The sequence below is a fragment of the Bombina bombina genome, chromosome 6, assembly GCF_027579735.1.
Source record: "Bombina bombina isolate aBomBom1 chromosome 6, aBomBom1.pri, whole genome shotgun sequence".
Taxonomy (NCBI): Eukaryota; Metazoa; Chordata; class Amphibia; order Anura; family Bombinatoridae; genus Bombina; species Bombina bombina.
Window position 1 is genome coordinate 338,452,934 of NC_069504.1, and position 13,807 is coordinate 338,466,740.

Genomic DNA, 13,807 nt, shown 5'->3' on the forward strand with positions numbered 1-13,807 from the left:
CCAAGTTTCAAAGGTACGGTTCACGGTCATGTGATCCGCAGACCGTCCTGATAGACGTTCTGGCATTTTTTCTCGGATTTCACTCTTGCATGCCTCTTTACTCTATTTTCTTTCCACAAGTTATTGCTCATATTCTCTGTAGAGAGCGGTGGTGTTTTTAATAGCCCATGTGTGGCCTCGCAGGATCTGGTATGCAGAACTAGGGGAAATGTTGTCTCCACATGGGAGACTGCCTCTGAGGAAGGACTTCTGATTCTTGATCCCTTTCTTCATCCAAAATCTCTGAAGCTGACTGCTTGGAGATTGAACGCTTAGTTTTGTCTAGGTGTGATTTTTTCTGAGTCGGTCATTGAGACTATGGCATCTACATATCAAGCAGTCAACTTACTTGCATTCAACGGCACCAATACGCTCGCCTAAGACCGCCTAACTTCGCTGCCGTGGACCTGAATACATTCTCAAAAAAGCTGTCAAAAAGCTGCGCACCAAGTACGGGGCGATGAGCAGCGGACTGTTGTTAACTGACAGTCATCGATCTCGCTGCTCTTGGGCTTTTTCCCAGCCTTATTGGTATACTGTCACTAAACACCCACACTATACTAAACTGTTTAACCCCTATCCTGCCGCTCCCGGACCCCGCCGCAACTAAATAAAGTTATTAACCCCTAAACCGCCGCTCCTGGAGCCCACCACCACTCTAATAAACGTATTAACCCCTATCCTGCTGCTCCCGGAGCCCACCGCCACCTACATTATGTTATTAACCCTTAATCTGCCGCCCCCTACACAGCCACCGACATTATACTTATTAACCCCTAATCTGCCGTCCCCAAAGTCAACCGCCACTATATTAAATTTATTAACCCCTAAATCTAAGTCTAACCCTAATACCCCTAACTTATTTATAATTAAAATAATTCTAAGTAAAACCTACTATTAATAACTAAATAATTCCTATTTAAAACTAAATACTTACCTATAAAATAAAACCTAAGCTAGCTACAATATAACTAATAGTTACATTGTAGCTATCTTAGGATTTATTTTTATTTTACAGGCAAGTTTGTATTTATTTTAACTAGGTAGAATAGTTAGTAAATAGTTAACTATTTAATAACTACCTAGCTAAAATAAATACAAAAGAACCTGTAAAATAAAACCTAACCTAAGTTACACTAACACCTAACACTACACTATAATTAAATAAATTAACTAAATTAAACACAATTACCTAAATTAAATTAGCTAAAGTACAAAACAAAAAAAACACTAAATTACAGAAAATAATAAACAAATTACAGATAGTAATACAGATACAGATAGAAAGCCCCCCCAAAATAATAAAAACCCCTAGTCTAAACTAAACTACCAATAGCCCTTAAAAGGGCCTTTTGCGGGGCATTGCCCCAAAGAAATCAGCTCTTTTACCTGTAAAATAAAAATACAAACAACCCCCCAACAGTAAAACCCACCACTCACACAACCAACCCCCCAAATAAAATACTAACTAAAAAAACCTAAGCTCCCCATTGCCCTGAAAAGGGCATTTGCATGGGCATTGCCCTTAAAAGGGCAGTTAGATCTTTTGCGGCCCAGAGCCCTAACCTAAAAATAAAACCCACCCAATACACCCTTAATAAACCCTAACACTAACCCCCTGAAGATCGACTTACTGTTCTGAAGACCGGACATCCATCCTCAAGGAAGAGGCAGAAGTCTTCATCCAACCGGGCCGAAGTCCTCAACGAAGCCGGGAGAAGTCTTCATCCAAGCCGGGCAGAAGTCTTCATCCAGACAACATCTTCTATCTTCATTCAACGCGGATCGGCTCCATCTTCAAGACATCCGACGCGGAGCATCCTCTTCCTTCCGATGACTACAGACGAATGAAGGTTCCTTTAAGTGACGTCATCCAAGATGGCGTCCCTTAGATTCCGATTGGCTGATAAAATTCTCTGAACAATATATGGTTCAGGTATCATCCTTACTTTCAGCTAACTCTTTTTTAAGATATCTTGTCCAATCTTCTTTTCCAGGGAAGGAAAATGAATCTGGAGAGGAGTTCCCTTGTTCCATCCTCAAGGGTGATTAATTTGGGTCTACCGTAATCAGCCAATAGGATGAAAGCTCAATCCTATTGGCTGATTGCAACAGCCAATAGGATTTTTTCAACCTTAATTCCGATTGGCTGATATAATTCATATATATATATATATATATATATAAATCAGCCAATCAGAATGAAAGGGACGCCATCTTGGATGACGTCATTTAAAGGAACCTTCATTCGTCGGTAGTCATCGGAAGGAAGAGGATGCTCCGCGTCGGATGTCTTGAAGATGGAACTGCTCCGCAACGGATGGATGAAGATAGAAGATGCCGTCTGGGTGAAGACTTCTGCGGGCTTGGATGAAGACTTCGGCCGCTTTGTTGAGGACTTCTCCCGGCTTCTTGAAGGATGGATGTCGGATCTTCAAAACTGTAAGTAAATCTTCTGGGGTTAGTGTTAGGATTTATTTAAGGGTTTATTGGGTGGGTTTTAGTTTTAGATTAGGACTTGGGCTGCAATCGAGCTAAATGCCCTTTTAAGGCAATGCCCATCCAAATGCCCTTTTCAGGGCAATGGGGAGCTTAGGTTTTTTTAGTTAGGGTTTTATTTGGGGGGTTGGTGGGTGGTGGGTTTTACTGTTGGGGGGTTGTTTGTATTTTTTTTTTTATAGGTAAAAGAGCTGATTACTTTGGGGCAATGCCCCGCAAAAGGCCCTTTTAAGGGCCATTTGTAGTTTATTGTAGGCTAGGGTTTTTTTATTTTGGGGGGGCTTTTTTATTTTCATAGGGCCCTTAGATTAGGTGTAATTAGTTTAAAGCTTTGATAATTTATTTTTTATTTTTTGTAACTTAGTGTTTATTTTTTTTTGTAACTTAGTGTTTGTTATTTTTTGTAACTTAGTTTTTTGTAACTTTGTAATTTGTAAGTGTAGAATTAAATAATTAGATAGGGTTAGGTGTTTAAATATATATAGTTAATTTAATTTGTAGTTTAATGTAATTTTAGTATAAAAGTTAGGTTAGATTAATTATTAATTTAATATAGTTTAATGTAATTTTATTATAATAGTTAGGGTAGGTTAATTATTAGTTTAATATAGTTTAATGTAATTTTATTATAATAGGGTAGGTTAATTATTAGTTTAGTATAGTTTAATTTAAATCTAAAGGTAAGTTTAAATTTATTATAAGATAGGGATGAGTTAATATTTAATGTACAGTTAGTGGGTTGTTAGGTTTAGGGATTAATAGGTTAATTTAGTTTATGGCGATGTGGGGGGCTGGCGGTTTAGGGGTTAATACATTTATGTAGGTGGCAGCGGTGGCGGGGCGGGGCGGCAGATTAGGGGTTAATAAGTATAATGTAGATGGCGGCAGTATAGGGGGAGGCAGATTAGGGGTGTTTAGACTCGGGGTACATGTTAGGGTGTTAGGTGTAAACATAACTTTTATTCTCCCATAGGAATCAATGGGATAATGGGCAGCAGCGAACATGAGCTTTCGCTGCTTTCAGACTCCCATTGATTCCTATGGCATCCACCACCTCCAGGAAGGCGGATTGAAAACCAGGTACGCTGGGCCAGAATAGTGCCGAGCGTACCTGGTAGACATTTGTTAACTAAAGTACAAAAAAGTAGTCAGATAGTGCCGAATTTGCATTCGGAACATCTGTAGTGACGTAAGCATCGATCTGTGTCGGACTGAGACTGGCGGATCGTATGTTACGTCACAAAATTCTACTTTTGCCGGACTGTAGGCTTTGATAACTAAGGCGAATCAAGCTCGCCACAACTACGCTGCGGAATTCCAGCGTATTTGTGGTTGACGGCTTGATAATTAGATGCCTATGACTCAGGATCACTTGCCAGGTTCTGAAAGATTTGCCATAAGTCATGGCGTAAATATCTTTATTGGTGTAAGTCTAAGGGTTTCTCTTGGAGTAGAGTCAGGATTCCTAGAACTTTTTTATCCTTTTTACAAGGGTGGTCTGGAAAAGGATTTGCAGTCAGTACCCCGAAGGGTCAGATTGCTGCATTGTCTATTTTGCTACATAAGCGTCTGGCGGATGTGCCAGATGTGCAATCTTTTTGTCAGGCCCTGGTCAGTATCAGGCCTGTGTTTAGGTCGGTTGCTCCCCTCTTGGAGTCTTACCCTTGTTTTTAAAGTTTTGCAGCAGGCTCTGTTTGAGCCTTTACATTCCATAGATATTAAGTTGTTATCTTGGAAGGTTTTGTTTCGTATTGCTATCTCTTCTGCTCTGAGTCTCGGAGCTCTCAGTTTGTAGTGTGATTCGCCTTATCTTATCTTTCATGATGTCAAGGCGGTTATTCATTCTAAGTTAGGTTTTCTTCCTAATTGGTTTTGGATAGAAATATTAATCAGGAAATCGTTGGTCCTTCTCTGTGTCCTTATCCAGAAGGACCAGTCACGGAGGAGATAGGCCAGACGAAAGTTCTAAGGGCAAACTAGAGCATCTATCATGTGAGCCTTTGGATCTTTTGACCTGGCACAATAAACCAGAAGTTTGCTGTTCAATTTGGACGCCATGAGATCTATTTCTAGAGGATCCCACCTCAGGACTAATTGATTTAACACGTCCTGAATTAGAGACCTGGATGGATGAATTGACGATTTAGGTATTCTGCTTCCCAATTGTTCACTCCCAAAATGTGAGTGGCGGATAGAATGCAGTAGATTTCTTCTGCCCAAGACAGAATGTGAGATACCTAAGGGACTTGTTTGACTAAAGTACTGAGCGCACATATGCTGTTGTGCGAGAATAATTTCTTAAGCAAGGATTTAGATTTGCGATCCATTGGATGCCTAAACAAAGAACTGTCCTCCATAGGAATAATAGTGCATCTAGCTAAGGTGGAAATCAACCTTAAAACTTCCTCCCAGGCTGTTAAATTTGTTTAATTATCCACCCCCCTCAGCAGCTCCTATGAGGGTACTTATCCACCTCCTTTACATATAAAGGGTTAAAACTGGACCCAGATAGCTTGTAAGGACTGGAGACAAGATCAGAGAAATTTTTCAGTCACTTGGAGATCTGGTGAGGAAGAGAGAAAGGGAGCCAAAAGTGGGGTTCGAGCCTAAGTCCAGTATGATCTTCAGGCTAAGGCACCCCATACACATATTATATGGAATCCCCCCCCCCTTTAATCCCTCTTGTGTTCCCAACTCTAACCTCATCCATCATGAGCTGAATCACTAACTGCATAAGGCAAATAACGGTGTAGCTTTTTGTTCTGTGAGGAAATTTAGTGAACCCAGGACTAAATCATACTGAGGGCTGCTAAGGGGTAATAAGGCAATGAAAAAATAGGGATTTTAACTTTGAATTCCATACTTTTTTGGTGTTAAATACATAGGTAAAGTGATATTGTAAAGGCTAAGGAGTACCTATAAAAGGATAGTAGTAGGGCTAGTTCCTGGGCTGTGTTTAGTGTCTGAATCACCTGGACTCCCTTCACTTTATCTTACCAGCTTGCTGAGGCCTTTCTCCCTCACAGAATGCTGATCCAGTAGAGAGCCCATCCAGTGCAAGTAAATATACTACAGAGGATACTTGCGGATATACCAGCAACCCCTCAGGTGGAGGCTAAGAAACAAGGTCCCCGTGATGCCTGAGGGCAATTATGACTGAAAGATTTACCCCTAAGAGTACTGACATTATTGAGGTATTCCTTTACCCCTGCTTCACTGAGAATCTTGGAGAAATTATCCTGAAGTCTTCCCTCAGTGAAAATGGAAGAGGGGACTGGGTCTCAAGTCAGGTCTGAGCTCCCAATAAATGATTAGATAGAAAATAATAAATTCTTGCTTGCAGTACACTTCTCTCAACCTCTTTCCTCAGAGGCCAAGAACAAATTGAGTGGGGAGAGGAGGTGTGAGGTATTATGAGGGTTCTTGACCTCCTAGTGGCAGTAAATATATCCCACAAGTTATGGAGATCTTAGCGTACAGGGTTGCGCAAATATGAGGATAAGTGCGGTTGATCCCAAAGCCTACCCTTTCCTTTAGCGCAGGCTCTGGGATCCAGCCGCACTAATGCTCCTATTAGCGTGGATCTGGACTCTGAAGAAGGGTCTGATAAGCATGGCCACCATGCACTATAGGTAAGTATTATACCTTGTAAAACTAATTTTGAGGATAATGTATATATAATAATGAATTTTGTTAGTATATATGTATTATATTTTAAATGAATGTATGTATTCAGATATTAGTTTCATTAAAACTAAACAAATATCCATATATTCGAATGCACATCTGTTTTATATATATATATTTACAGTGGAAGACATGAATGCACTTATACTTAAGGTGGTAAATATCAAGAAAGGATACAAAGACAAAGTAGTAAATGATTTTAATTTTGCTAATCATGTACATAAACATAAAATCGAAAAAAGGTGTTGCCAATTATTTTATACCCCTTCTTTATACTGTTCCTTAAATCTCTACCATGACATACTGCGAGATCAGCTGCTTCATGTGAAATAAAATAGACATTTTACAACAGCACATTTTTTATTAACGATGAAGGCAGCATATTTGAAGTAAAATTATTGAAGAAAGTGTGTGTGTTTAAAGTGCAGTAATAGAAACACTAAACTCATTTAAACCTTGTTAGTACTAATTAAAAAGTCATTAGGCTGGAATAAAATACAGCTTTGCAAACTTCTGATACAAAATAAGAGGACATTATTATGTTTTGAGAAAATTTACACCAAAGTACAAATGAAAAAAACATGACCTATATATGTATTTACATCTTCACAGTGTATTTAGCTCCTAGCTATTATGAGGGTTGCACCCAGGAGACGATCAGTTGCACATGGGATATAATCAATTGTAGGTTTCACAAAATAATGAAAACAAATATTTATTCTCCCCTGGGAATATTTCAACAGTCCTGCTTGCAGGTGTCCTGGCTCCGTTGTAAAAAGAAGATCAAGATATGACTTTATAATGTTCCATTTCATGTCAGCACATAGTGAGTATTATAGAGTAAGTAAATTATATTATAGTTTGTTAAACATTATTTCCTAATATACACTACATGATGTGTATGAATGGAAACACGACTGTATCCTCATTGCCTTTAACTGTATTCCCATTTCATACATACGCAATGCATTGAAAGTCTTAAACGTTGGACAATCTGTAATACTTTCTTACATCGCTCTTATTGTTGGCATATTTTTACCTTATCAGAATGCCAGCCTTACATTTTCATCAAATCCATATACTTAGAAATATAATTCAGAAGTTCTCTAACCCCACCAAACCTAAATAAGGCTACGGTCTTCATCTTATAAGCATAGGCTTATACTATTGTAAAACTTTAACTGCACTGCCTAAGGGTACTATTCATATTCACACAGGTATAATGGTTTTGGCTTCTAGAACCTTTGACATAATCTCACTTGCAAATGCTTTTTTTTGTTAGCCAAATATTCACCATGAATGTTTCTACTGCATCATCTATCCTGCTGCATCCTTATTAAGGTTGGTAATAGTGTGTATGACCACAGTTTACTCGTAATAAAGTCTTTTTGGCTATATCATTCTTCGTCATTTACTATGGCCTCCAAAATCTACAAGTTGTTGTTCATCTGAGTCCTAAAAAAAGAACACAACAGTTTAGCATATAAGCAACATAATACCAAGTATTTTTAATATAATAAGGATATTGATTAAACACAGTGGGCTTAAATACATGTGGTGCATGAACTTTTGCACCCGAGCGTTATCGTTCTTACTTGCATTTTTTGCACATATTGTAAATAGTGCATGTATTACAAGTTGAAAGTAAATGATCACTAGAGTGCAATCGCTTTTTATGCTCGTCGGGTTAGCGTAACTGAAACCCTCACATAAAGGGTAGTGCGTTAAGAAAAAGTTAGATAAAACACAACATTAATACATTGAAAATTACTATTACACTTATATAAACACTATCTGAAAAAAGTTATAAGGGTTAAAAGGTAAATGGTATATGACAAGGTGTTTGACTGCAAAGGGCTATAATGTTTATATACATACATGTCTAAATATGTGTATGTATACACAGTATATATAGATATATGTGTGTACAGATCTATTTAAGCATTTGTGCTTTACTGTATATTTACTGTACATTTTAACATTCCAATTTTCTTAACTTAAGCGATAATGTAAATTTTATTGTAAATACATATTTATATATATCTATATAAACCTATACCTGTGTATATATATACATTCCTATAGATATATAGGTATATATATATATTAACATCAGATATATTTAGAAATATATATCTAATAAAAAAATTATATGTGAAGAACATAGAAATGTAAAATATGCCTAATGTGCTTCGGGGTCTCGCAATTTAGGTCAAACACAGTGCAGGTAAGTGCACATGAACAATTACTAATCTTACATTGCGCTATTGAAATATTAAATATAAAATATTCAAAATATTCAAAATAATTATAATTATTATTAAAATGTATTATAGATACTGTAAAAAATGCTAAATAATCCATAGACTATATATATATATTTTTTTTTACAGTATCTATAATGAATTTTAATAAATTATTCTTTTTTATATTTTATATTTCAATAACACAGTGTAAGATTAGTAACTTCATGTAACCTGACACTGTGATTTAGGCCTAACGCGGTGTTGGGTTAACACACATAAAGAATTGATAACCTCAATGCACATTATTCAAATATTACATATAAAATATTACAAAATATTAATAAAAACCGGACACTGTGTTAGACCTAAATTGCGAAACACAAAGCCCATTACGCATATTTTACATTTCAATGTTCTTCACATACATTTTTATTATTAAATATATATGTGTATAATGCTTATGTAAAATAGATATCTATTCCTATATATCTATAGGAATATATTTACAATATTTACAATAAAAATTACATTACAAGTGAAGAACTTTGTAATAAAAAATAAAAAAATTCCTGTCAGGTTAGCACGCTCTTTTTTTCTTATGCGCTCTCCATTGACTTCTATTGGGAGTATACATTAATGTGGTTGCAATATTTGGTTGGGTTTCGCTTGTACACAAATTTTTTATTTTCAAATTGTAATATGCGCGAACCTGACGTGCACAAAAACATTATTTATAGCGATGTTTACGCTTGATCGAACGCAAAATAGCACACCACTTGAAATCTGGCCAAGTATTTATACTGGTTTCAGCCCAATGCACACAAAAGTAATTTTGTGTTGCATTTAAAAAAAGAGAACATTAATGAAAGCATTATAGTTTTTTTTATATTCTTACACGGATACATTTAAATTTAAAATAATTGTAAGCTAAGCAGTTTTACTATATCTTTTCATGTAAAATATATTTAACATGTTTCCTCTGCATGATATCATTTTTTAGCTTAATATCTCTTTTATTACATTCCCATTATTCCTTTACTTGTCCTGATATGCAGAACACGGAATGCTGCAATTACCTTTTTCCTGTCTTCTGGATCTATTCTGGTATAGTCTGCTAAATAGGTGATCATATTTTATATGAAGAGGGTAGTATATCCCTTATTTAGATTACTAGAGATACTTACTGAAAAAAGATCATATGCTGGCTGAGTCACAGGCTCTGACGGTGCGGCAGATGCTGCGGAATTTTCATACATCGGATTAGATATGTTGGAGGCCGGAGGTTTGTCAAGTTGGGACACAATTCTCTTTTCATCAAACTGCAACATAAGCAGACTGACTTATTTTCTTCTTAGTTAAAACTTTTTTTTTGTATTGTGCATGATGAAATATTTAACAATTTTGCAACCAGATTAAAATGATTGTATTTTTTCATATTTCATATGAAGTGAAAGCCTTCTCACCATAATAATATATTATTATTATATTGTGTCATATATGTGGTTTGTATCACGCCTATATGAAGATGCAAATTACACAGTCCTCTTGAGTTATGGTTTGGTTTCTAACAATAGAAAGGTATAAATATTAATCGCTTAAAGGGACAGTCTAGTCAATATAAAACTTTAATGATTCAGATAGGGCATGCAATTTTAAACAACTTTTCAATTTATTTTTTTCATCAAATTTGCTGTTTTTTTATATTCTTTGTTAAAAGCTAAACCTAAATATGCCTCTTATTTCAGTGCATTTTCACAGTTTTTCGCAGGTAGACAGTGATAGTTTATGTGTGCCCTATATATGCTCACTCCCATGTAGTTATTTATGAGTCAGCACTGATTGGCTAAAATGCAAGTCTGTCAAAAGAACTGAGATAAGGGAGCAGTCTGCAGAGCCTTAGATACAAGATAATCACAGAGGTAAAAAGTGTATTAATATAACAGTGTTGGTTATGCAAAACTGGGGAATGGGTGATAAATGGATTATCTATCTTTTAAACTAATAAAAATGTTGGCATAGACTGTCCCTTCAACTCCAATGATAAAGAGTTGCTAACAGGCCAAGGAACTGATTGTAATGTTTACATGGGTTATAAACATGAAAAAATGTGCTGGCATATGATCCAGTACCAGGCTAAGAACACAAGTGACGTCCTGTGAGTTATTTGCTCCATATCACATTACTAGGTCCTGTCTGTATAGAATTATACAACTTCATAACACCAGTAGTTTACATCCATTAATAACTTCATTTTCTGCCCAACACAATATAATTTTCCTCCTTGTATTATGTGCAATGTAAATATGTATAAATGATGAAACAACAGCTTATTACTTTACGTTCACTTACCTCATTAAATTTCTGGAAACGGAAATCTTGCCTTCTGAACTTTTTATAGCAGTATATACCTAAAGCAACAAGTCCTGCAACAAAAACAATGCCAAAAAATATTCCTGCTCCATGTCCTGCATGCAGAGCCTGTTTAAAAGAGAAATGAGAGAGAAGTAAATATATATATATATATATATACACACACACACATACATCATACGATAGGGCGTAAAACTCACAGTTTATTTCCTCAACAAAAAAAAAAGGTACATAAATGATTTTGTAATTCCTAAAGAGAGACAGGAGCTTTTACTACAAGAATAAGATACTTGATTCTATGTATATCTAAACAGAAGACTAATGAAAAACATATGTAGAACTGTCTTCCTAAACTCCCAGGATACAAAGCCAGCCCAGTCTTTCAGTTTGCACCCTGTTGTGCTGAGGAGGAGGCAGAAAATGACTCGTTTTCCCACTGTTTCTTTTCACCTAACCATGCCGCCAGAAGATCTAACCAAAGGCCAGGCCTCCATTCACGCCCCCTTACCACCCAGCCCCACGCAAGGAACATATGAAACTCCACCCTTATGCCTCTGACTCCTCCAAATGAGCATTAATAACTCCACCCACCTGAAGGGATGCTGAAATATACTTTAGAAAATCATTCATAAAGTAAGAGATGGGCTTTGAGTAATGTATCCTACAATGCTTTAAAAGCATTTACATACACAATAAATAAACACATCCAAAAATGTACCTCTTAATTTTACAATATTTGCTATTCTCCATGAACCAAATATAACACAGCAACATTCTAATCTGTAGTTCCACTTATCTTTTGTAGATTTTTCTATTTTAATAGCTTTATTTTATAATAATAAAAATAGCATTTTTATAATGGCAAAAATATGATTTGGGTTCTCTTGCCTTAAAAATGTCATCTCACATGCTACATATTTCAGATGTTCAAACTTACTATTGGTTCAGGAGGAGCTGTTAAAGGTTCTGAAATGATGTGAATTACTCCATTCGAAGCAAAAAGGTCCCATTGTAAAATACGTTTTCCTTCCACATATCTAGTCTGATTCTAAAAAAAGTATAATAAAATAGATATATATGTTTTATTGTGGGTTAAGCTATTTAACACATACTAATGTTGAACTAAAAACAAGGCATTTTCCTGAAATTAGTTTGATGAATAGTGTAACAAATGAGTCGCTTGCATAACATCCTATCATTAGCAAGATAACTATATACATAATATACTTCTATACTCTTTGGGTAAGACTAGAATTTTATCCCAGTTTATCATGATGTATATCTGATGCTGTCTACTTCTGAACTAAACAGTTTGGCACAACAGGTTTGAGGGATACTCGTAATAAGTGGAAATCAGGACTATACCAGTTAACAGCAAGCATACCTGACGTTTAAAAGGGACATTGAACTGCACAACTACAGTAACATGGTTACTACTAGAGATGAGCATTTGCTTTGTTACAAATTAAAAATTTTAATGAAAAATGGATATTTGCTTTGTTTTAACAAAAAAAATATTCAAATGAATGCACCAAGGAAATTTAAATAAAATAAAACAACGAACGAAATTCTTTAATATTTATTTGTTTTCTTTGAATTACCTTTAAGGGGTTAAATACTTTCCATTAGCGTTCTGGAGAGCTGCGCTAACCTACTCCTCTTCTTCACAGAGCCATGGCCGCACTAATAGGAGGTTTAGCCTGGCACGCTGACGGGGATTTAGCCTGCGCGGCCATGGCTCTTTGAAGAAGAGGAGTGAATTAGCGCGGCTCTCCAGCGCACTAAAGGCGACCTTTTTCATGTAGCTTAGGAATACTTACATTCATAACGAATGTAAATGTTCTACGAATATTCAGTATTTAGTTTACAACGAATAGTGCAGCCAATGCATATTTGGAGAAACTAATTTCCTTTAATAATTGTTACGAAAGATTCATATGAACCAAATGTTTCTGGGCTGCACAAATCTAGTTACTACTCACCAATACATAAATACATGTATACACATATAAATACATACATACATAACTTTTCTGTAATATTTTTTTAATAGTTTTTATTAGATGGTGTTATGAGCGCAATTGTACTTTGTAATGTATTTTTGATGTGTTGTGTACAACTTTTTTGTTTTGCAAAACATTTAATCGGAGCTCTGAGGACGCGGTAATCATTCCAGTGTAATATACAATTGCGCTTAAACCCGATGAGTGCAAACACCCGCAATAAACCCCTTATTGCTTGCACATAACTGTTAGCGATCCACTCATAATATGGCCCTAAGAAGACAGCACCTAGTGTGAAGATGCAAACCCTCACTAACCAGTACTTTAAGGGTACAAATATGACAATAACTTTGAAGAGAGTCTCAGGACCAGAAGGAAAAACAATAGCACGGTGAGTAGTAACTGTGTGACTGTAATTGTACCTAGAAGTTTATTGTCCCTTAAATAATATTTACAATTCCATAACTTTATATGTACAATGGTTTTGAAGACAATAAAAATCTGGTGCTTCCCTGTTATGTCTTTATATGAACGACAGGTCTCAACCTTGTGTTATCATATGAAATTAAAGTGCTTGTCTCACATCTACATTGTGTTATTTTTTTTCTTCTTCAAACCTACAAAACATATGTGCATTAATCATGGTTCTTTTCCAAACCTGTGACTTTCCAGCTGAGGACATCTTGTCATCTAATCCATTGTCAAAAAAAATTGTTAGTTTATTTCCTATCCTGGTCTGAAGGACTGTTCCATTGGTGAGGTCCTCAAAAAAATAATTGCTGATGTTGGCCAGATGGTATTCTATGTCACGCCCAGAAAGTGTCTATAAAATAAACAAAAGAAAAAAAATAAACACATGCTGAGGTAAAATGTATATGTGGTTAGTAAATAGACAGTAAATGCATACTTGCTTTGTAAGTAAAAGGCTGTGATGCACCACATAGGTCTAGAATCCATGTTTTA

General features: G+C 35.9%; 1 protein-coding gene across 2 annotated transcripts in view; it reads right to left on the bottom strand.

Moving 5' to 3' along the window:
* Nucleotides 1–6,407: 6,407 nt before the first annotated feature.
* The window catches only part of STAB2 (stabilin 2), a 324,351-nt gene continuing 316,951 nt past the window's right edge, over nucleotides 6,408–13,807 (bottom strand). For both annotated transcript variants that reach the window (XM_053716971.1, XM_053716970.1), the window contains 5 exons: nucleotides 13,503–13,667; nucleotides 11,779–11,889; nucleotides 10,821–10,949; nucleotides 9,656–9,790; nucleotides 6,408–7,680 (listed from right to left, as the gene is read on the bottom strand). In XM_053716971.1, coding sequence (XP_053572946.1) covers nucleotides 7,633–7,680; nucleotides 9,656–9,790; nucleotides 10,821–10,949; nucleotides 11,779–11,889; nucleotides 13,503–13,667 — 588 coding nt within the window. In that variant the 3' untranslated portion in view covers nucleotides 6,408–7,632. The remainder of the gene's footprint in view (nucleotides 7,681–9,655; nucleotides 9,791–10,820; nucleotides 10,950–11,778; nucleotides 11,890–13,502; nucleotides 13,668–13,807) is intronic.